Source organism: Rhinolophus ferrumequinum, chromosome 18 (assembly GCF_004115265.2).
Source record: "Rhinolophus ferrumequinum isolate MPI-CBG mRhiFer1 chromosome 18, mRhiFer1_v1.p, whole genome shotgun sequence".
Classification (NCBI taxonomy): domain Eukaryota; kingdom Metazoa; phylum Chordata; class Mammalia; order Chiroptera; family Rhinolophidae; genus Rhinolophus; species Rhinolophus ferrumequinum.
In genome coordinates this window covers 4,277,167-4,295,016 of record NC_046301.1, presented here as the reverse complement: position 1 = coordinate 4,295,016, position 17,850 = coordinate 4,277,167, and the positions used below count along the sequence as shown (strand labels likewise).

Below are 17,850 nucleotides of genomic sequence, written 5' to 3'. Positions count from 1 at the left end.
CTCTCTGTGGGCTGGATTCCTGGTCTGTCTCATTCATTTAATGAACAGAGAGTACTGTGTGTATTCTGTACACATGTGTTTTTTCCTGTTTAGAAACACTTCTTCCTGAAAAAGTCATCTTCCTTTTCAGAGTTAGAAACGTCTGTCTGCTAACGGCTGGGCCAAGGAAGGCTTCTCTCTCCTCATCACACCCCCACTCCCAACCTCCATACACATCCCTCTAACTCCAGTTAGGACTTCCTTCTATCATGGAAATGGGTGCTTTTCTCTAGACCTCGTCTAATCCCGGAAAGAAACTTACCTGTGAGAATTCCAGGCCCCTCCAGCGCCCTGATCCAGAGTCTCTGGTCGGCTCTTGCTCATGGCTGACTTCCCTGCCAATTCTGTGTTCTGTCTGGGCTCCTTCTTACATGGTGAAGACCTCGTCGACCTCCTCATTGCCATCCTCTCGGTCATTAGTTCCCTCTGGTTGGGGGACTTAATCGAACCCTGTACCTCTCTTTAGCATACTGTTTCCTCGATCACTTCCTTGATGAAATTTGCTCGTTTTCCTACACTCCACACATCCAGGCAAAGGACAGCAGGTTCCTTGCTGATGTTTTTTTTTATTTTCCTTATGAAGTGCAAGGAAAAGACATCTACAGCGAGTGAGAGGCTGCAAGACGAGGTCCAGTGTTTACTGAAATTAAGGAAGATACAAAGTGGCCATTGGGAAGCAGAGACACTGAAGAGGGGTAGCCCTGAAGTGAGCTGAGTGGCGTGAGGACCGAGCTGGCTGGGAAGGCCGCCACGCCGTAAGGCCCCCACTACACAGCGTTTGGGCGCGGCTCCTGTGTCCTCAGTACCTCCTCACCTCTCCCAGCTCACCACAGGCTCAACTCTCCTCGACTTTTCTACGTGTGTAAGGCCCCATGTTATTTTACGGGTAATGTTCTGACTCAGTCTTACACAGCATAGCCAAGCTTACTGATCACCGTATCCAAGACTTTCTAGCTCCTTAGTCCAACAATGACAAGCTCTATCTTGATACATCCAATGGTCATTTTCATCAGATCTTTCACTTGTCCTGTCACTTGCATTTGACACTATGTACTTATTCAAATGCCTGACCCCCTGGCATCTGTACTGTTAACCCCTTGACGTCTCCCTTCTCTCTTGGATCTTTCCTTGTCATGTAGCCGGCCTGTGCTGTATCAGTGTTACCCAGGGATCTGTATATAGCCCTGGGCTTATTAAACACACGACGTATGCTGATGACTCCAGACACATATACTTCCTTCTATGTGCACATGAATTTCATTCAGCACTTTCTAAAGTGAATTCATTATCTTTCCTGCTAAATCAGCTTGTTTTCCCTCTCTACCTCTCCTACATTGGTGAATGAATTATTATCCACCCAGTCATCCAAATTCGGGCATAATCCTGGATTCTTTCAGGGTCACATGCTGCATAAATAACTCCAGGGGACGCCATTCATAGAATGGCACTCTCTCTCCTTCACCCTGGACTCGCAGGCTAGTGCCTATTGTACCTTCATAGTATCTTTGGACTTTACTCCTTTCCCTTCATTCTTACTACGATGCCATAGTTCAGATTTTCATGATCTCTTGCCTAGACTACCCCTAAGACAGGCCTAACTGGCTGCCCTTCCTCAGATTTGCTTCACACTAACTCACAATTACCAACATGGATCTTGCGAATGCACAAGTGCCTAAACATTAAAAGTAGGTTCCTTTTACCTACATCATAAAGTCCAGATACCTTGTTTTGATCTATAAAGTGCTCCATGATCTAGCCCCTACTTACGTTTAAAACAAAACATTAGAAGATCTAATAATTGTTGGGTACCTACCATAACAGGTATGGGGGTAAATATTTTATATTTCGTTGAAATTGACAACACTTAAATATCGCTCTCTTTATCCTCATTTTTCAGATGAGGAAACCAAGCTTCATTGAAATTGGAAAATGTTGCCTAAATTCACAAAGTTGTAAAGTTCTAGTGTCAGGATAGGAAGTAAAGCTTTGTGTAAAATCTGCCACTTCCCACAATGCACCTTATGTCCTAGCCACCCCATAATCCTTTCAAAGACCACGCAGTTGCGTGTGCTATGACTTTTCACCACATACTGTTCAGTCTTGATGGAAAACCTCGCCTCGCTTGGACCATGTGGTGACTGGGCCAGAGGTCATGCTGGTATCAGGAATGACACTGTTGTCAGAGCAACCCCTCCTTCCTGGGCTTGAAGCATCAGCTTTGGATCAAGCCATCGTGCCTTCACCTCTCTCCTAGAGTAAGGTCTCCCAGGAACAGCCCCTGGGCGTCTCTCTTCATCCCAACAGACTTCTGGCACTCCCTCCTCAACTGTCATCTGAAAGAAACTTCAAATACTGGTATTGGATTCCTTACGCAAATATAGCGTCGTTTCCAGCTGGAATCGCTGCTGAATTACTGTTAACACAGTGGCACTCTGCAGAAGGAAATCCTGCATTCAAAACAAAACAAAAACTCTGCATTCTCACTGAGATACTGACAGAACCGGAAACACTGCAAGAAAATTTCTTTTTGAGGAGACAAAGGTGAGCCAATGTCAGGGATGGTACAGGGCATCTTCTGTTTCCCACGGAGTGAAGTGAATAGTAAGGTGACTCCCTTTCCAGAAACAGGAAATGAATGTCTTTATGACTTTGTGACATGAGTAGAGTGTTGCTGAATAAAAGAACTATGACTTAATGAACGGGCCTGAGACATATGTCAAGTTCCCATCTTGCTCAACCATCTTTGCCGAGAATAAGTAAAGAGGGAGAATTACTACAAGAGAAAATGAACAGACTGACTCATTGCTTTGAGGAAATAGAAAACCATTATTGATGAACATGAACAATCTACCAGTCTATTGCAATATTTTGGAAGCATTGAAGTAGAAAGTTGGAGAACAAAGGGCATGGAAAGTCTTGTAGGCAAAGGAAAAATAATTGCTTAAATGAGAATAGTATAAAGATTCCAAGCTGAGTGTTAAATGTAAGTTACACTAAGCCAAGCCATGGTCCTAATAGGTACTGTGAGAAAATTAATATGTTAACATTAATTTATGACCCCATAATTGTATGTCTTCAAATACAAAAGAAAGTGATAGGAGGCTTGAAATATATTTCGGAAACAAACAAGTCCATTTCCAGTAACGCCTGGAAACAAGGATGTAGATTGGGAGAGGGAACAAAATGTCCAAACTGTAAGAAGTTCTCCCCTAATTAAACTGGTAGGAACTCTGTCTTCTCTTTGAATTCTATTTTGCTTTTCTGATTTTAAGAAACAGCACCAGAACTAGGCTTTTAATAACGTTGGTGCAAATTGAGGGAGGATTTTCCAGTGACTGGGGACACATTCTAGAGCTGGACATTCTTCTCAAGGGAAAAAGCCTTGGGAAAATGCTTTGGAAGGCTCAGAGAATAATGTGAACTTATGACATGGTGAAAGATTATGAGGGAAAAACTTCTTGCAAACTACAGTAAGTTGACACACGTTTTCTGTAACCACATTGTTAAAAAAAAAAATAAGGTCCAGTTTCCATTTTCTTATTTCCCTTTTTATGAAAGTTAAACTCGCTATTCTTTATCAAATGAAATTATGATCAAAATCTTGTTTTCTCATCTGTAAAATGGGTTTTGACAAGAATATAAAGTGAGTGAAAATAGGAAAGCACTCTGTAAGTATAGAAAGCTAAACAAATGCATTATTATTATTATTATTGTTACTATTGTAGGATTAGCTGAGCCTCAAATTTTTCTTAGTTTTTTTCATACAATGACTGCCCTCCTCTTTGAATCCCATTAACTAATTTCAGTGGTGGTAGCTGTGGAATGTTTTGATCGTTTTTTGTTGTTAGAAAAAAAAAAGTCCTGTTGTTATGTGAGAATCGTTTTCCTTTTCACTGGGAATGTTTGAATAGTTGGCTAGAAAAACTGCCTGCCTGTTCCCTGGAACGGAGAAGGCTGGTCTCAGCTCAGCTGCTGCACTCGTGATATCTGAAACGCACAGTGGCAGCGTGAGTCAAGTCATTTCATTGTGCTATGTAGCCTTCTCTTAACTATGAGCTCAGCTGTTAGTTTTTAGTTTTCTAGTTCTAAATGTATATTCACACCACAAAACTAAATGGATAAGTGCATGAAGAGACGAGGTTGTATTTCCCAAAATATCCCCATAGGGTTCGGTTAATCCCATGGCTAACGTGTGACATATTCCTCCTTCCATTCATTCTGAAGATGTTGCAGGCTCCCACTACGCATGGCTGTCAGGTGTACGCCCACAGGAGGCGACCTTGCTGGGGATGCCCACCTTGAACCCCATCTGATAGTAAAGTATATCAACAGGACCACAGGAAGAGACACAGTCTGTAAGCTAAAATCGGACTCTAAGACACAAGAATTAAAACTCTGAAAAAAGAAGGGAGACAAAAGCTCTTCCTAACTTTGGAGAGGCATCCTTTTGTTGGTTCTACAGGACTGGAGGTTCTACAGGACTGGAGAAGCGAGGCAATAAACAGGCTCCCTCTTGGTAGATAAATAGGATACACTTTTGAGCAGGACTTCCTTTCTTACTCAGAAGTTGTCTGTCGCTCCCCTGGAAGGATTTGCCCCAGGTTCCAAGCGAGATGAAAGATGCAGGTTGTCCTTTGGAAGACGTAAGCAGTAGGTGGCAGACGATTCCTCCACCTCAGTGAAGGTCAGAATCCTGGCAGCTCCAGATCAGGTCACTTGGATGGCCAGGGGAGCAGCACAACACCACTGAGGGTGGAGGAGGAAGCCACCAAGCCTGGAAGTGAAGAGTGACGTCTGGGTGGAAATTATAATAGACTTATAATTTTTAAGTGATTAGAAGAACCCAAGGCACCCTGGAGCCTGCCAAGAGAAGAAAGAGAAGAAAGAGAATTCGGGAGTCTCAGGGTTTCTGCTGAACAGGCACCTGCAGCAAAAGTACTATCCTTCCTGTTAGAATTATGACTCTGCTTTTGGTTGTCTTCTCCAAGACTTGTATGACTTCAGTAAGTAAATCTGAATAAAAACCAAAAACAAAACTTTAGGTATGTCTTCCTTGTTATGCAAAAAGAAGAATAACATAAGGCTCTGTGTTAAGAAATTTGTAAACTCGTGACCATATTAAGGAAGCAAGATGTTTGGCTTGGGAGATGCAGTGAATAGCACATTCGTAAGAAATATTTAGCAAGTGTGTTCTTTAGGTTCTTGATCTGCTTAGCTTTGTGGCAGGACTTGGGCCTCTCATAGCGACTTGCAAATCCAAGCTGGGTTTTGAAATCTAATACTTTTACAAGTCTTTGTCAAGCAAGCCTTCTCATTTCTAGTTTGGTTAGAAACAATTTCTCTCGTGGGTGTGGGAAGAGTGTTAGCAAAATGGGCACTGTCAGTTCTCACAGGATGCTCATGTTATTCCAGCATCTACCTTCTAGAGGAAATGTTGTGCCAGACTCTTTTCAGCTTATTTTGTGTTTGTGGGGAGAGTGAGGCTTGATCTACAAAGTATGTAGATATGTTTTCCTATGGGATTCTGGGATAAGCAGCGAAAACGTGAGATCGATTATTTTCTTTTTTTCTCCAGCAAGGAAGATTTAATTTTTAGAATAATTTTTTTTAATCACTAAAGATCAGTTAGCAATGTCTGCAAATTTTCAGGCTAGCCTATTGAGGAATTTTCTCTTGAGCCAGGCTCATTTTTAGACAACACACAGTATTTGTATCATTTGTCTTTCCACTGAGTCATCTCCATAGGCTCCCACTGTTTCTAAACCATCTTTATCTGCATGTGCTCTTTCTTCATTATTATACATAATTACAGTTTTTGGTTGTTTAAAAGTAGTGTCTAAATCTAAGGACATGATGTTGAAACGTACTGTCTCAGGAAGAAAGTAGCGTCTTGGACACTTGAGGTGTCCAAGCTAATCACTTAATGATTATGAAGTGCAGAAAGGATTTTATCATCAGTGGAGAGGTCCCTCTAATCTTCAGATTCGATATTCAAAAAACAGAAACTACATGAAAGACATGTCTGTTTGCTCATCTTTATAACCCAGTACCTAGCACAGTACCCAGTCCACGGTCCCTAATCGATATTTACTGTAAGAAGCGCCCATGAGTGAAGGTGAGCACAACACATACGCAAAGTTCAAGAGAAAAACAAGGGATCTGTGCTGATATTGAGTGATCAGGGACTGGTGTCCTCACAGAAAAGAGGACAAAGTTTAAATTAACACACAGGATTACACTTTTTCAAGGCTATGCTTCTCTTTTCTGAGCACTAGTGACTGGCAGTAGAATTTAGTCTCTAGGTAAGCAGTGGTGGCAATTAGTTAAGATTTTGTCTCAAAAGGACCTCAGTCATATCAAGCTAGTCCTTTCCAGTCCTTAAGAAAGCTCAATTTGCTTGAACCTTGCCTGAATTATATTCCTTAATGGCTCAGGCTGCTGTGTCAGACGAGTAAAGGATGTTTTGTCCAATGATTTTCAGCTATATCATTCATGTCTCGCCACACAGGTAAAAGGTTCTTTGGGGTAAATAAGCCAGGGGGACTGAGTTCTGGAGTGGGTTCAGTCACCCACTTGTCAAGTTGTGACTTTGGCGCACGTCACTTAATGTCTCTGAACTTCAACTTCATCCTTGTTGACATCAAAGATACTTCCCCTGACGACCTCACAGGGCGGTTGTGAAGTTCCACCTGAAGCAGATCAAATGTGCCCACCCACAGCACTCGCGCACAAAATGACCATTTTCTTTGGTTTTTAAGATGAGTTTAAATCCAGGACCCCAGTCCTGTCTTTTAGAAGATAATTTAATCCAGCTGACTGTAGGAAATCTCAGCCACTCTGTTTTCTCAGGCAATTTGTATTTTCAGTGTAGGCACATGCAGGAATGCTCTCCTCTCCTTCTCACCTAGGGTCTGTGAAGCAGGTTTTGTGGAGAGATCCAGGTAGGGTAGGGTTGTCAGATGTGGCAAATCAAAACACAGGATGCTCAGTTAATTATAAATTTCAGGCGAACAACACAATATTGCACGGGACATACTTAACAAACTCACTGTGTATCTAAAATTCAAACGTATTTGGACAGCCTGTGTTTTTCTGGTATCTTTAGGGTGAAGGTGTCTGGGTTCCAACCATCTGCATCTTACCCTGCCTTTAGCACTGATGTAATCTGCTGCGTATGTCTTTCACTGGCCTGCATCCTCCCTGGCAGTCACTGAAGCTTCCAGGTCATTCATCTTGTCTCCTGTCCTCAGGTCCACGTGGCAAACACTACAGCCTCCTTAATTGGACAGCGAAGCCTCCTTAAATCCATGAAACCTTACTTAACCATTTGTGCATCCTTCTCAGGAACATAGGAAATTTCTGGCTCTGCTTCCACACCACTCTGGGATTGGGCTGTCTGTCAGGACCTCTCTGCCTAGACATGCCACAAAGTTTCCACTTTGTACCAGGGAGATACAGAGAGATTCTCTTAAGACTTGCCCCTTCTCCAGTTTAACCCAGGGGTAAGGCTGCAACTCTCTCTGCTCTCTGATGTCCAATCTGCCGTTCGATACATGATGGGTTAGTCCCTGGACACAGCGGAGGAGGGCTCAGATTCCTCAGAAGGACTCACAACAATCAGGTACTTTCTCCCTGATTCTTTTCTCATTTTCCCTCTGACCATGAAACCTTTATCTACTTTTTGGTGGGGGGCGGGGGCAGGGTGGTGAAGAAGTAAGGAATAGGTTATATTGTCTCTTTATCTGCCCTCCTTTCCATCAGTGGTTTATGGCCTATTATTTTATGCCTTGATTCTCATTTTTTTCTCAAACATTTTGTTGTAAAAATTTCAAACATACAGCAAAATTGAAAGGATTTTATGATGTATAATCCATACACCCACCACCTAGAGTCTGCCTTTAACATTTTACTCTACTTGTTTTCCACATACCTATCCATCTACCCACCTTCTTTCATCTGTCAATCCATGCTACTTTTTGAGGCATTTCAAAATAAATTGCACAGAAAGAATTACTTTTTAAAAAATATTCAAATAAATTATTTTCAGAAACACTAGCTCTTGCAAGTCAAAGCTTTGGTTTTCAAGATGATCTCTAGAGTTTGGAGGGTCTATTTTGAAATTCAAATGCTGAACAGGGTTGTTTTTCCCTTTGCACTCTGACACATTTAGTCAGCCCTGAGGCAAAAATATATCTTATTGAGCAAGGAAAGAATTAGTTACATGAAACAAACAGCAGTATGTGTTGGGACTTTTAGAGTTAAAACTTCCAGAGGTTAACTTATTTCTTAAGATGCAGGAAAGCACTGTACAGATGTAGGCAGTGTTATTGAAGACGACACTTATGCCTTTTAGAAATTCCCCCACAACATGTATAATCATTTATATTGGTTATTTATTACATATTAACCAAGATTAGGAGAAAAACATTTAAAGGGGGTTTACATAGAGGAAAAATAACAGTGACCACACCACCGAAATAGGAAAGGGTGAAATATTTACCTATAAAATGAATAAAAAGAAAATACACAGAAACAGAACAGCTTTTAAAAATTAGATTGAAACTCCTACTTGATCCTTTCTGATTTTGTGACAACACAGAAGTTGGTGTACCGCTCAGGTCACTGTCCTGGACGCTGTGTTCTGAGAAGCCGAGGTGTCCCGTGATTTCCTACTGAACAGTCGTACGTGAACAGATTCATCCCATAAAACCGTGTTCTATTACTGTTCTGTACTCTGAGGGCACTATGCTGAGTCCCAAGGCTTCTGGCCTCTCAGGAGAGAAAAGTGTGTGAACTGTATGGTTGTTTTACTGTACGTGCCGGAGTTCTTGCTTCAAAAAGCACCTTGGGATGACAGAGGAGGAAGTGACTGACTGCCCTGGAGAACCAGGGGAGCCTGCAAAGAGGAGCTGCATGTCAAGCTGGGGTAGACTGTTCACTGCTTTGTGCAGGGCTGAGAAGTCTTTCAACATGGAAGGTTCATCAAGTTTTCAGTTTCATAAAGAATATAAAGTGGTCATCAAAAGCCAGTTTGCCCTGTAATGTACGATATACACAACAAACTAAAAGCGTACAGTGGTGGAAGGAAAGAGACTGCAGAAAACGACTGCAGAAAACGTCGCTCTATGGCATTGGAGGATGGCTCAGAGTTCCACTCCAGGGGACAAGCACGTATCCCCAGGAGGCTATGAAATTTGGGATACGCCTCTCACCTGACTCTCCTAGTCCAGGCCCAGCTTTGGGGTATGAAAAAGAGGTGATTTACTAGTTTGGAGGTCAGGAAGTTAACATTTCTGATCTTTAGACCTTTTATAACCTCTTGAGAGGGAATCTGACTCAGCAACATTACAGATTTTGTTTGGGGTGGGGAGGGGATTTGTGTATGTCTGAGCACTGTTTGTACTTGCACAGACACTGAAATCATTGGCACTATTTTAGGTTCAAGAAACATGGAATGAACAAAACAGACAAAAATTGCTGTCATGGACCTGACATTCTAATGGTGGGAATGAACAAGGAAGAAAAGTAAATTTTATATATATATATATGTATATATGCATATACAAGACCCACATATATATACACATATATATGTATATATGTATATATATACACATATATATGTATATATATACACATATATACATATGTGTGTGTGTGTGTGTGTGTGTATATATATATATATATAGATATATATATATATATAGAGAGAGAGAGAGAGAGAGATGGGAAATATAGCAGAAGAGGTGGAGAAAAAAATGCTGGAATGGAGAGCAATGTTTAAAAGGAAGGCCGCGTAAGGTCTCAATAAAGAGATGATATTTCAGCCATCACCTACTGAAGGTGAGGGCATCTGGGGGACAGGAGTGGAAAGCAGAAAGAACCGGGAGTGTGCAGCACAGGGTCAGGGCGTAGCAGTGTGGCCGGGACATCGAGCAGCCAGGAATGGGACAATGCTGAGGAAGAAGTAGAGAAGCCTGGGCTGGCGTGTGTAGGGCCTTGTGGGTCACGGAGAGGACTTCTGCTTTCACTCTGAGTGGGTTGGGGAGCCACTGAAAGATTCTGAGCAGGCGAGTGACATGAGATGACATATTTGATAGACTCACAGTGGCTGCGGTATTGATCCTAGATGGGGGAGGAGCAAGAGTGGAAGCAAGGAGGTTGTTAGGTGCTTGCAATCACCCAGGTGAGAGATGCTGGCAGCTGGGTCAGTCCAGAGATGCTAAGCGCCGTGCCCAAGGTCGCCTAGCGAATAAATAATGGAATTAGGATTTGACACAGAGACTGACATCAGCCACTACTGCGATGCTCTCTTGAGAATTTCCATGTGAATACAATCAGGAAGCAAACAGTAAAGTTCCCATTCTGAAAAAGTTACAAAAAGGCATGTTGATTTCACGTTGCTCCTCTCTCATTAAACTGGTAGGTCTCTGGGCTCTGTGCACTGTGCTGCTCTACTGTCTGGATATATTTTCAAAGAGCCTAGAAAATGTTCAGATACATTGGGTGTAGACTGTGAAAGAAAAAGCGTAGCCAAGGATGGCTCCAGGGTTTTTAGTCTGCAGCATGAAAGTCTTCATGGAATGACGGGCAAGACCCATTCTGTGGGGAAGCTCAGGAAGTAGGTTTTATACCAGTGGAGAAGGAGGTGCCTGTCAAGCATCCAAATGGTGATGACGAGTAGGCAGTTGATGTAGGAGTCTGGAGTTCAGAGGCGTGGTCCATTCTGAATGCCCCAGGTGAACTGATTGCCACAAGTCGTTAAATATTCGGATGATATCTATTAAGCCATATTGCAGTTGTCAATCTCATCCATTTAGTCCATAATGCACATATCCAGGTTTCTTTGGACTAAAAAGCCACTTTGATCATATGCCTTTGCTCAAGGATCTTCAGTAGCTCCCCAGGTCCTACTCAATAAAGTCAAACTTTCTTAAATTTAAAGTGTGACCCAAATCAGCTTTACATGGACCACGTGAGCCCTACTCTAGTTATATTGGGCTTGCTAGGTCCTTCCGGCTTAGGTTTGTCCATGTCTGTTCCATGTACGTTGCTCTCCTTCAGAAATGTGTCTCACCTTTCACTATCTCTCAAAATCCTGTCCGCCCTTCAAGACCCAGCAGAAACGTCAACTCCTGCCATAATGATTAAAGCTGAGAATGACCTCACCCTCCTCTGAATTCTTACAGGCAGGCACACACACACATGCACACACACACACGTGCATGCGTGCGTGTGTATACATTTCATTGGAAGCAGATTTTCATTTGGAACACACTCAGTGCCAGATGCATAGTGAATGATGCATACACGATCGATGGCTCCTTCCTTTCCCTGTTATTTGTTGCATCAATAATTGACCGATGGCCCTATCTTCAAGGTCACATTATTATTCATATCTAAGCTCTTATATGTAGTATCACAGATGGCGATCCTATTGGAAAAGGAAGAGGACACTATTCCTTTTCCCGTCTTGCAAACGTGGACCTGGCCCCTCAGGGCCCTTACGCGTCGTGCCCAAAGTTACGAGGAGTGAATGCTCAAGCTGAGGTGTGAGTCCAGGTAACCTGACTCCAGAGTCAGATCTTTGAGTCATCACGAGATACTGTCTCCTACCTAAATAGTGCCTTCACTTAGACATTCATGCCGAGAGATTCAGGAAGCAAAGGAGGTTTTTCAACCCCCATTCTAAAAGGATGTTAAAGAAAAGGCCATGCTTATTTTACCTGCCAAAGAACGCCTCCAAGATGTACAGAAATGTGATGATGTCTCTTGGACTGATGTTGAGAAAATTGTCATCAACTTGAACGACAGTTACAGACCAAGAACTGGTAGTTCCTTGGTCCTTTCCTTCACCATATTTCTCTTTGTTAGTTAGTTTCCTTTATATAATATTGTAGTCACTTGAGAAATGAAGACTCTTCAAATCACCTTGGAAACTTGGAATGACATGTCTATTCTCTGAAAGTTACTGTGTTAAGACCTCTCATGAAACAAAGCTTGACTAGAAGCCAGACTCAGAATATATAGCCCACGAGAGAGGGGTGGAGGTGAGAAGAGGGCATATGTCACAGAAAATATCCAGTTTATTCCCAGGACTGGCCTGGTGCAAGTTCCTTTTGTCTCAAACCAAACTTGGGGCTCTCCAAAAGTTATTGTTTACTCATAAATCACCACGTAGCTCTGGAGCTCACAGAAAATCTGTTTGTTGTTAAACTGCACAGAGACGAGGCAAAGGAATTATAATGAAAAAGGCAAAGGTATAGGATTTCTGTTCAATAGAAGCAACCACTGTGCAACAGAGAGTGTGAGGGTGCCCGGGACACCTGGACAGAAGACACCCGAAGTCAACGGTGCCAAGGGCAGTGCTTCCTGGCCAGAAAATGTGCTACCACTTTCCCAGGTCAATGTTACCACATCCACTGGCGTTCTATTATCAAACACACAGATGAGGCTGAAGGGAACCTTGAACTATATATAACAGGGGTGTTTGTGTGTGTGTGTGTGTGTGTGTGTCTGTTCGAAGAAAAATATTTTTACATCTTTGTCTTCTTTTTCTTTTCTGATGAGCAGTTTTCGTGTTAATGAAGTGTCAGTTTCCAGAAAAATCTCAGCCTATGTCCCTAAAATCAGATCATATGTGAGTCATAACTTTGAATTTTAGATCGCTGAACAATTTGATTCCCACTTGTATTTTTGGATATTGCTTTCAGGAAATGTCACACAATTTCACTCAACTGTACCCCCCCACCCAAGACAGACCAAGAAACCAGCAGAAAGTAAGTACATGAGCACATACAGCAAAAAGTCTATAAATTTGATCAGTAGATATTCATCCATTATTCATTCAGCAGAATGTGCTGAAGGCCTGCTCTAAGCCCCAGAACTGTGGATACAGAGCTGAGCACACAAACACGTAAATAAGGTCTTCTAAATGCTTATTTAGAATAAGAGGTAAAGCGCTCTGCTCCGCTGGTTAGAGGAGATCAGACAAGGTCAAGGTGCAAGGGAGACATTAGCGAGGTTTCAGGTCACCAGGTTGGAGGGGGGCCCCAGAGAGGGGAATGTTCTGGGTGGAGACAGCAGCATGAATTATAGCACATGACCCATTTCAGGAAAAGGAAGGAATTCAGCATGGCTGCAGCACAGGAAGAGTGTGTGGTGGAAGATGTGAAGGAGAAAAGGGAGGGCCAAAGCTTGCATACCCATTCATTCCCTTTTAGCGAGTTTAAACTTCAGGAGTTTTAAGATTTACCCTACATACGAAGATATCTCCTAGGGAGGTCTAAAGAAAAATGTAAATTATGTGATTGACTGTAAATTCTTTCTTTTTTCCTTTCAGCAGCATAGTTTCCGTTTTGTATTCTTGCCTTTTCTTTTCCTCTCTTTCCTCCATGTCTAGAATGAGGTCTTCTGCTCCATCACTGCCCACCTGCCTCGCTCCCAGCATTCATCTTTCCAGGCTGTCTGTACTACCTATCTAGCACTCCCTCTCTCAATGCCCTGTACAATAAGAAGTCAACTAATTAGAGCTAAAGTGTTAGTGCAGTAAAAGATTTTATTTCCAATGACCTATGGAAAAGACAGTCTGAAACTTGAGCTTAAGTTTAAACTTTCTGCCGATATAGAAGAGTGGCTTTGCAAACAATACTCATTGTCTTTATAATGACTTATTTTCTTTTCAGTTCCATAAATTTCGTAGCACTTATGGAATTACATATGACTCATTAAGTTCCACACAACTTAACTCACATTTATGAGACACTGCCAGAAAATCTTGCCTTTAGGGAAGCAAGTAACAGAGTTGTCAAATACTCAACAGTTACCAAATTGCTCTGGGAAATACAATGAAATTATGGCAGTTGGGCTACTGAAGAACAGTTGGTTGTCTAGGCTTTCTGCGGTGACTTCCTCCTCCACTGGAAGAAACTGCCAGTAAAGGAAGAATGACAATTTACATACCATATTAAGGCTAATCTGCCTATCTTCTTAGTCACAGCCTGCTTACTTGAGACATCCTGGGAAATCCCTAGTTGGAAGAGAAGAAAAGTCAAAATCACGGTTGCTGTGCTTATAACCTTATTCTGTGCACTTGACATGCAGAGTCACTTCTGTTCATGTTTAGTGAAAAACTATTGCTGTTATTTTCTATCATGAGCTAACTGTTTTTGTGGTCACTTTAAAATTTTGTATATTTGGTCTCACTTTAAAAGACATCTTTAAAAAAATTTTCTTTCTTTTTTTTCTTTCTGCTTTCCAAGGCTCCAGGAAAAACAGCTTCCATGGCACATTTTGTACAGGGCACCACTAGAATGAGTGCCCCAGAAAGTTCTACGGAGCACATGGAGGTAAGAACGCACTTCTAGGAGATGAATTGGCCATAACTGCCATAGACATAATTTCTAATGGCTAATTATGCAATGATTAATGATTAAGAGGAGAAATGGCTACTTCGCTTTCTTGAACTAAGATCCGCTCTGTATTTTTAAACAATGTTATTCAATAAACAATACTGGGTGACTGTAGCATTTTCTTGGACACCGCTGAGCTGCATTTCTTCTTTTATAATGTGAAAGATTAATTCCTGTCCTTTCAGCTTCTCAATTCTATGGGTTTCATATTTTGCTCTTGATTTAGAGGAATTTGATTCAATGTAAAATTTAAAAGGAGTATTATATTGGTGTGGTTAGAAATAAAATGTATTATAGCAATAGGGTATATCCATAGTAAAATATTTATATATATACACTATTTGGAATTAATACCATGGTCTTTGGTTAGTGGTTACTGCAACAGATAATGAATCAATGAATGAATGAATGTGCTTTCTTGAACTTTTTTCAGACATAACCAAGATATAATAGGAAACTCAGTGAGACTCTTTCGTTCATGTAGGTATTTAATTTAGCAGTGTCAGAACTTGACTATCTTCGTAGTTGGTCTGGATGTTATGGTAAATGAGAGAGACATGCCCAGATACTCTGAACACAGGTTACGTTTTATAGAAGACAACTGTTCCATAGATGGACATGTAGCAAGACCAATGACTAAAAATCTGTGTAATTTCTTGTAATATCAGATGCCTTCATTAGCAACTAGAAAGCAAAGCAAATACAAATGAAAAGTTCTCCCCAAAATTTTGTGTGTAATTGATTTTGTTTCATTTTAATACATACCTGAGACAGGAACCATGGTCAAATGTTGAATAATCTCCAGAGAAACCCCTCATGTTCTCTCTCTCTCTCTCTCTCTCTCTCTCTCTCTCTCTCTCTCTCTCTTTCTCTTTCTCACTCAGTCTCAGATTTAGTATCTAGCTTTTCAGTAACTCTTATTTATAAAATAAAAATTAAGGATCAACATGTTTTGTAATTTTTTTCCAGAGAAAATTATATATGACAAAAAGGGATTCAGGTTGTTTAATTATCCTGATCTGGACTCTCAGAAGGCAGGGTCATACAAATGTTTGCAGGTCACAGATTTTTTTGTCTATATCACAGATAGAGAAAAGACTCTTTAAGGACCTACATCCATGTGCCCAAGCATGGGGTGGAACGAGAGAACCTTGAACGTTAGTATGAATCACGATTACCTGTGGAATTATTTAAAGTAGAGGTGGGATAAATAGGTGGAGCACAGAGGAATTTTAGGTGAAACAATTCTGTGTAAGGCCGTAATGATGGCTATTTGTCATTACACTTTTGTCCAAACCCACAGAATGTAAAACACCAACAGGGAACCCTAATGTAAACTGTGCATTTGGGTGATAATTGTAGGTTCATTCATTGCAACAAATGTAGCACTCTGGTGGGGGACGCTAATAATGGAGGGGTTTGCATGTGTGAGGGCAGCAGGAATGTGGGAAATCCCTGTAGCTTCCACTCAATGATGTTATAAACCTAAAACTGCTGTAAAAATAAAGTCTATTTAAAAGAAAATCGAGCAGCTCTGGCTCCCTTTTCAGAAATTCTGATTCCGTGCTCAGGATGCCCTATGTTTGGCAAGCTCCCCAATGACTTTGATGTGCTTTTGTGTGAGAACCACTGTGCTAGAATTGAGTCTCCCTGCACCTCTGCTTTGCTAAGCGCAGGACACAGAAAGGAGGGTTGACTCACTGCATTTTCCACATCACGGATGCCTAATAGTTAGTCTGTTCTGATCCAGAATGAGTCCAGTCTCTAGGAAGTCTGCCTAAAAAAGGAAAAGTCCAATCACAGGACCCAACATACTTGTCACCTGGATTTTGATGTTACGTCTGGCACTCAGCCAAAAACAGCTTGCGGTGAGAAGCAGGAATAATCATTCTGAATTTGTTGACCCAGGGGAAAATGTCAGTTTTAAAAGGTGGTCTTAATTGTACAAGGGTCCGAATGGGATGAGCTAAAAAAAATTCAGAACAGGATCTATAGAGATGTAAAATATCATCAAACCCTAAAACGTTGAGTGAAACAGAGGTAAGTAGAAAAAAGATAGAAAAACAGTTCTATAAATCGTTTCTAATGAAAAAAATCCTTGAAATCCCATGATGAGCCAAAGAGCACTTCCTATAAACATTTCTGGCAAAGCCCAACACATTTTGAATATATTTCTTAATTGTGCGTGAGTGTCTAAGCAGTTTTGTGGTCCAGCCCACAACTATTGAGCCTGAAAGTGAATAGCAAATTGAGGCTCTCCCTTCCTTACCTGATTCGTGGTATTACTACATGACTCCAAGATGAGGTGGTAACCAGGCTATGGGTCAGAGTACAGAAAACTGTACTTAAATGGGCTTTGTTGGTGGTCCATGTGGACAGATGGCAGGCCGTTTCCAGAGCTTTTGTGCTTTCTTTAAAAATAAAAAAAAATAGATAATTGAAAAGAAAGGTGGTTAATTTTCTCACTGTGCCAATGATTTGTTACTAATCTAAATTTCTGACCTAGTGCCTTTATTCAAAGGGCTGGTTTAAATACACAATACCAAATAATCTATGCTCATCTGTATAACATAACTGTATGATGGTCACTAGGTAGCTGATTTATTATAGTTTTAGAATCAATTTTCTGCCTTTTAACTGTATGGGTTGCTCTTTTGTTCTTGCTGGTTCTTTCACTTCCCTGACTTTTGCCAGGGCCACTCATCAGATCATGGACACATCTAAAAAAATGATTTTTTAGAAATGTTTAAAATATATATATATTTATATACATATACACCTAACATGTATATAAATTACCAGATTTCTCTATACATTACACCCCCTGGATTTTCATTTTTTTGGCAAAGAAATGAAATCCAAATCCATAAATTCCTAATTACATTTATAACTTATTAGAGAATTATTTTGGTAATTAATTTATATAAAGGGGTCTAAAATATAATATAAAGCTTATTCATCAACAGGTCTCTATGAAGAACTATGGTGTGAGGATTGTTACTGCTAAAATAAGATATCTTATAAATCACAACAAGAGAATTGGCCAAATGCACGGAGTTTGTGAAGGACAGTATTTTTCCTGTTTATTTTATTGACATTTTGCTTCATTCTTCTTGTGTTTTTAAGAGTGCTAAATCATCAAAAGGAAAGAACTCGACAAATTCTCTTGAACAAAAGATAAGATGCTTGGAAAAACAGAGAAAGGAGGTAATTTTGAAAAATTAGTTGAAGCAACACGTGCCATGAATTAAGGCTGAGAATCAAATAGAGAGTGTGCCTTTGGTTTTTGTCGTTAGGCCACAGTTGTCATGTCTAGGGTACTGGACTGTATCATTTGGGAGCAAATACTGTTTCTTATTCACCTAGTTGTCTTTTACTCAGTGTCTCAGTGTTTGTGCAA

General features: G+C 40.9%; 1 protein-coding gene across 2 annotated transcripts in view; it reads left to right on the top strand.

Annotated features, from left to right (window-relative positions):
* TNIP3 (TNFAIP3 interacting protein 3) overlaps positions 1-17,850 on the top strand; it is a 75,215-nt gene that overhangs the window by 29,775 nt on the left and 27,590 nt on the right. The window contains exons 1-3 of one of the 2 annotated variants that reach the window (XM_033133394.1): positions 13,995-14,100; positions 14,301-14,387; positions 17,577-17,657. In XM_033133394.1, the coding sequence (XP_032989285.1) occupies positions 14,322-14,387; positions 17,577-17,657 (147 nt within the window). In that variant the 5' untranslated portion in view covers positions 13,995-14,100; positions 14,301-14,321. Of the gene's footprint in view, positions 1-13,994; positions 14,101-14,300; positions 14,388-17,576; positions 17,658-17,850 lie in introns of those variants that run through there. The other variant, XM_033133393.1, reaches the window with a different exon arrangement.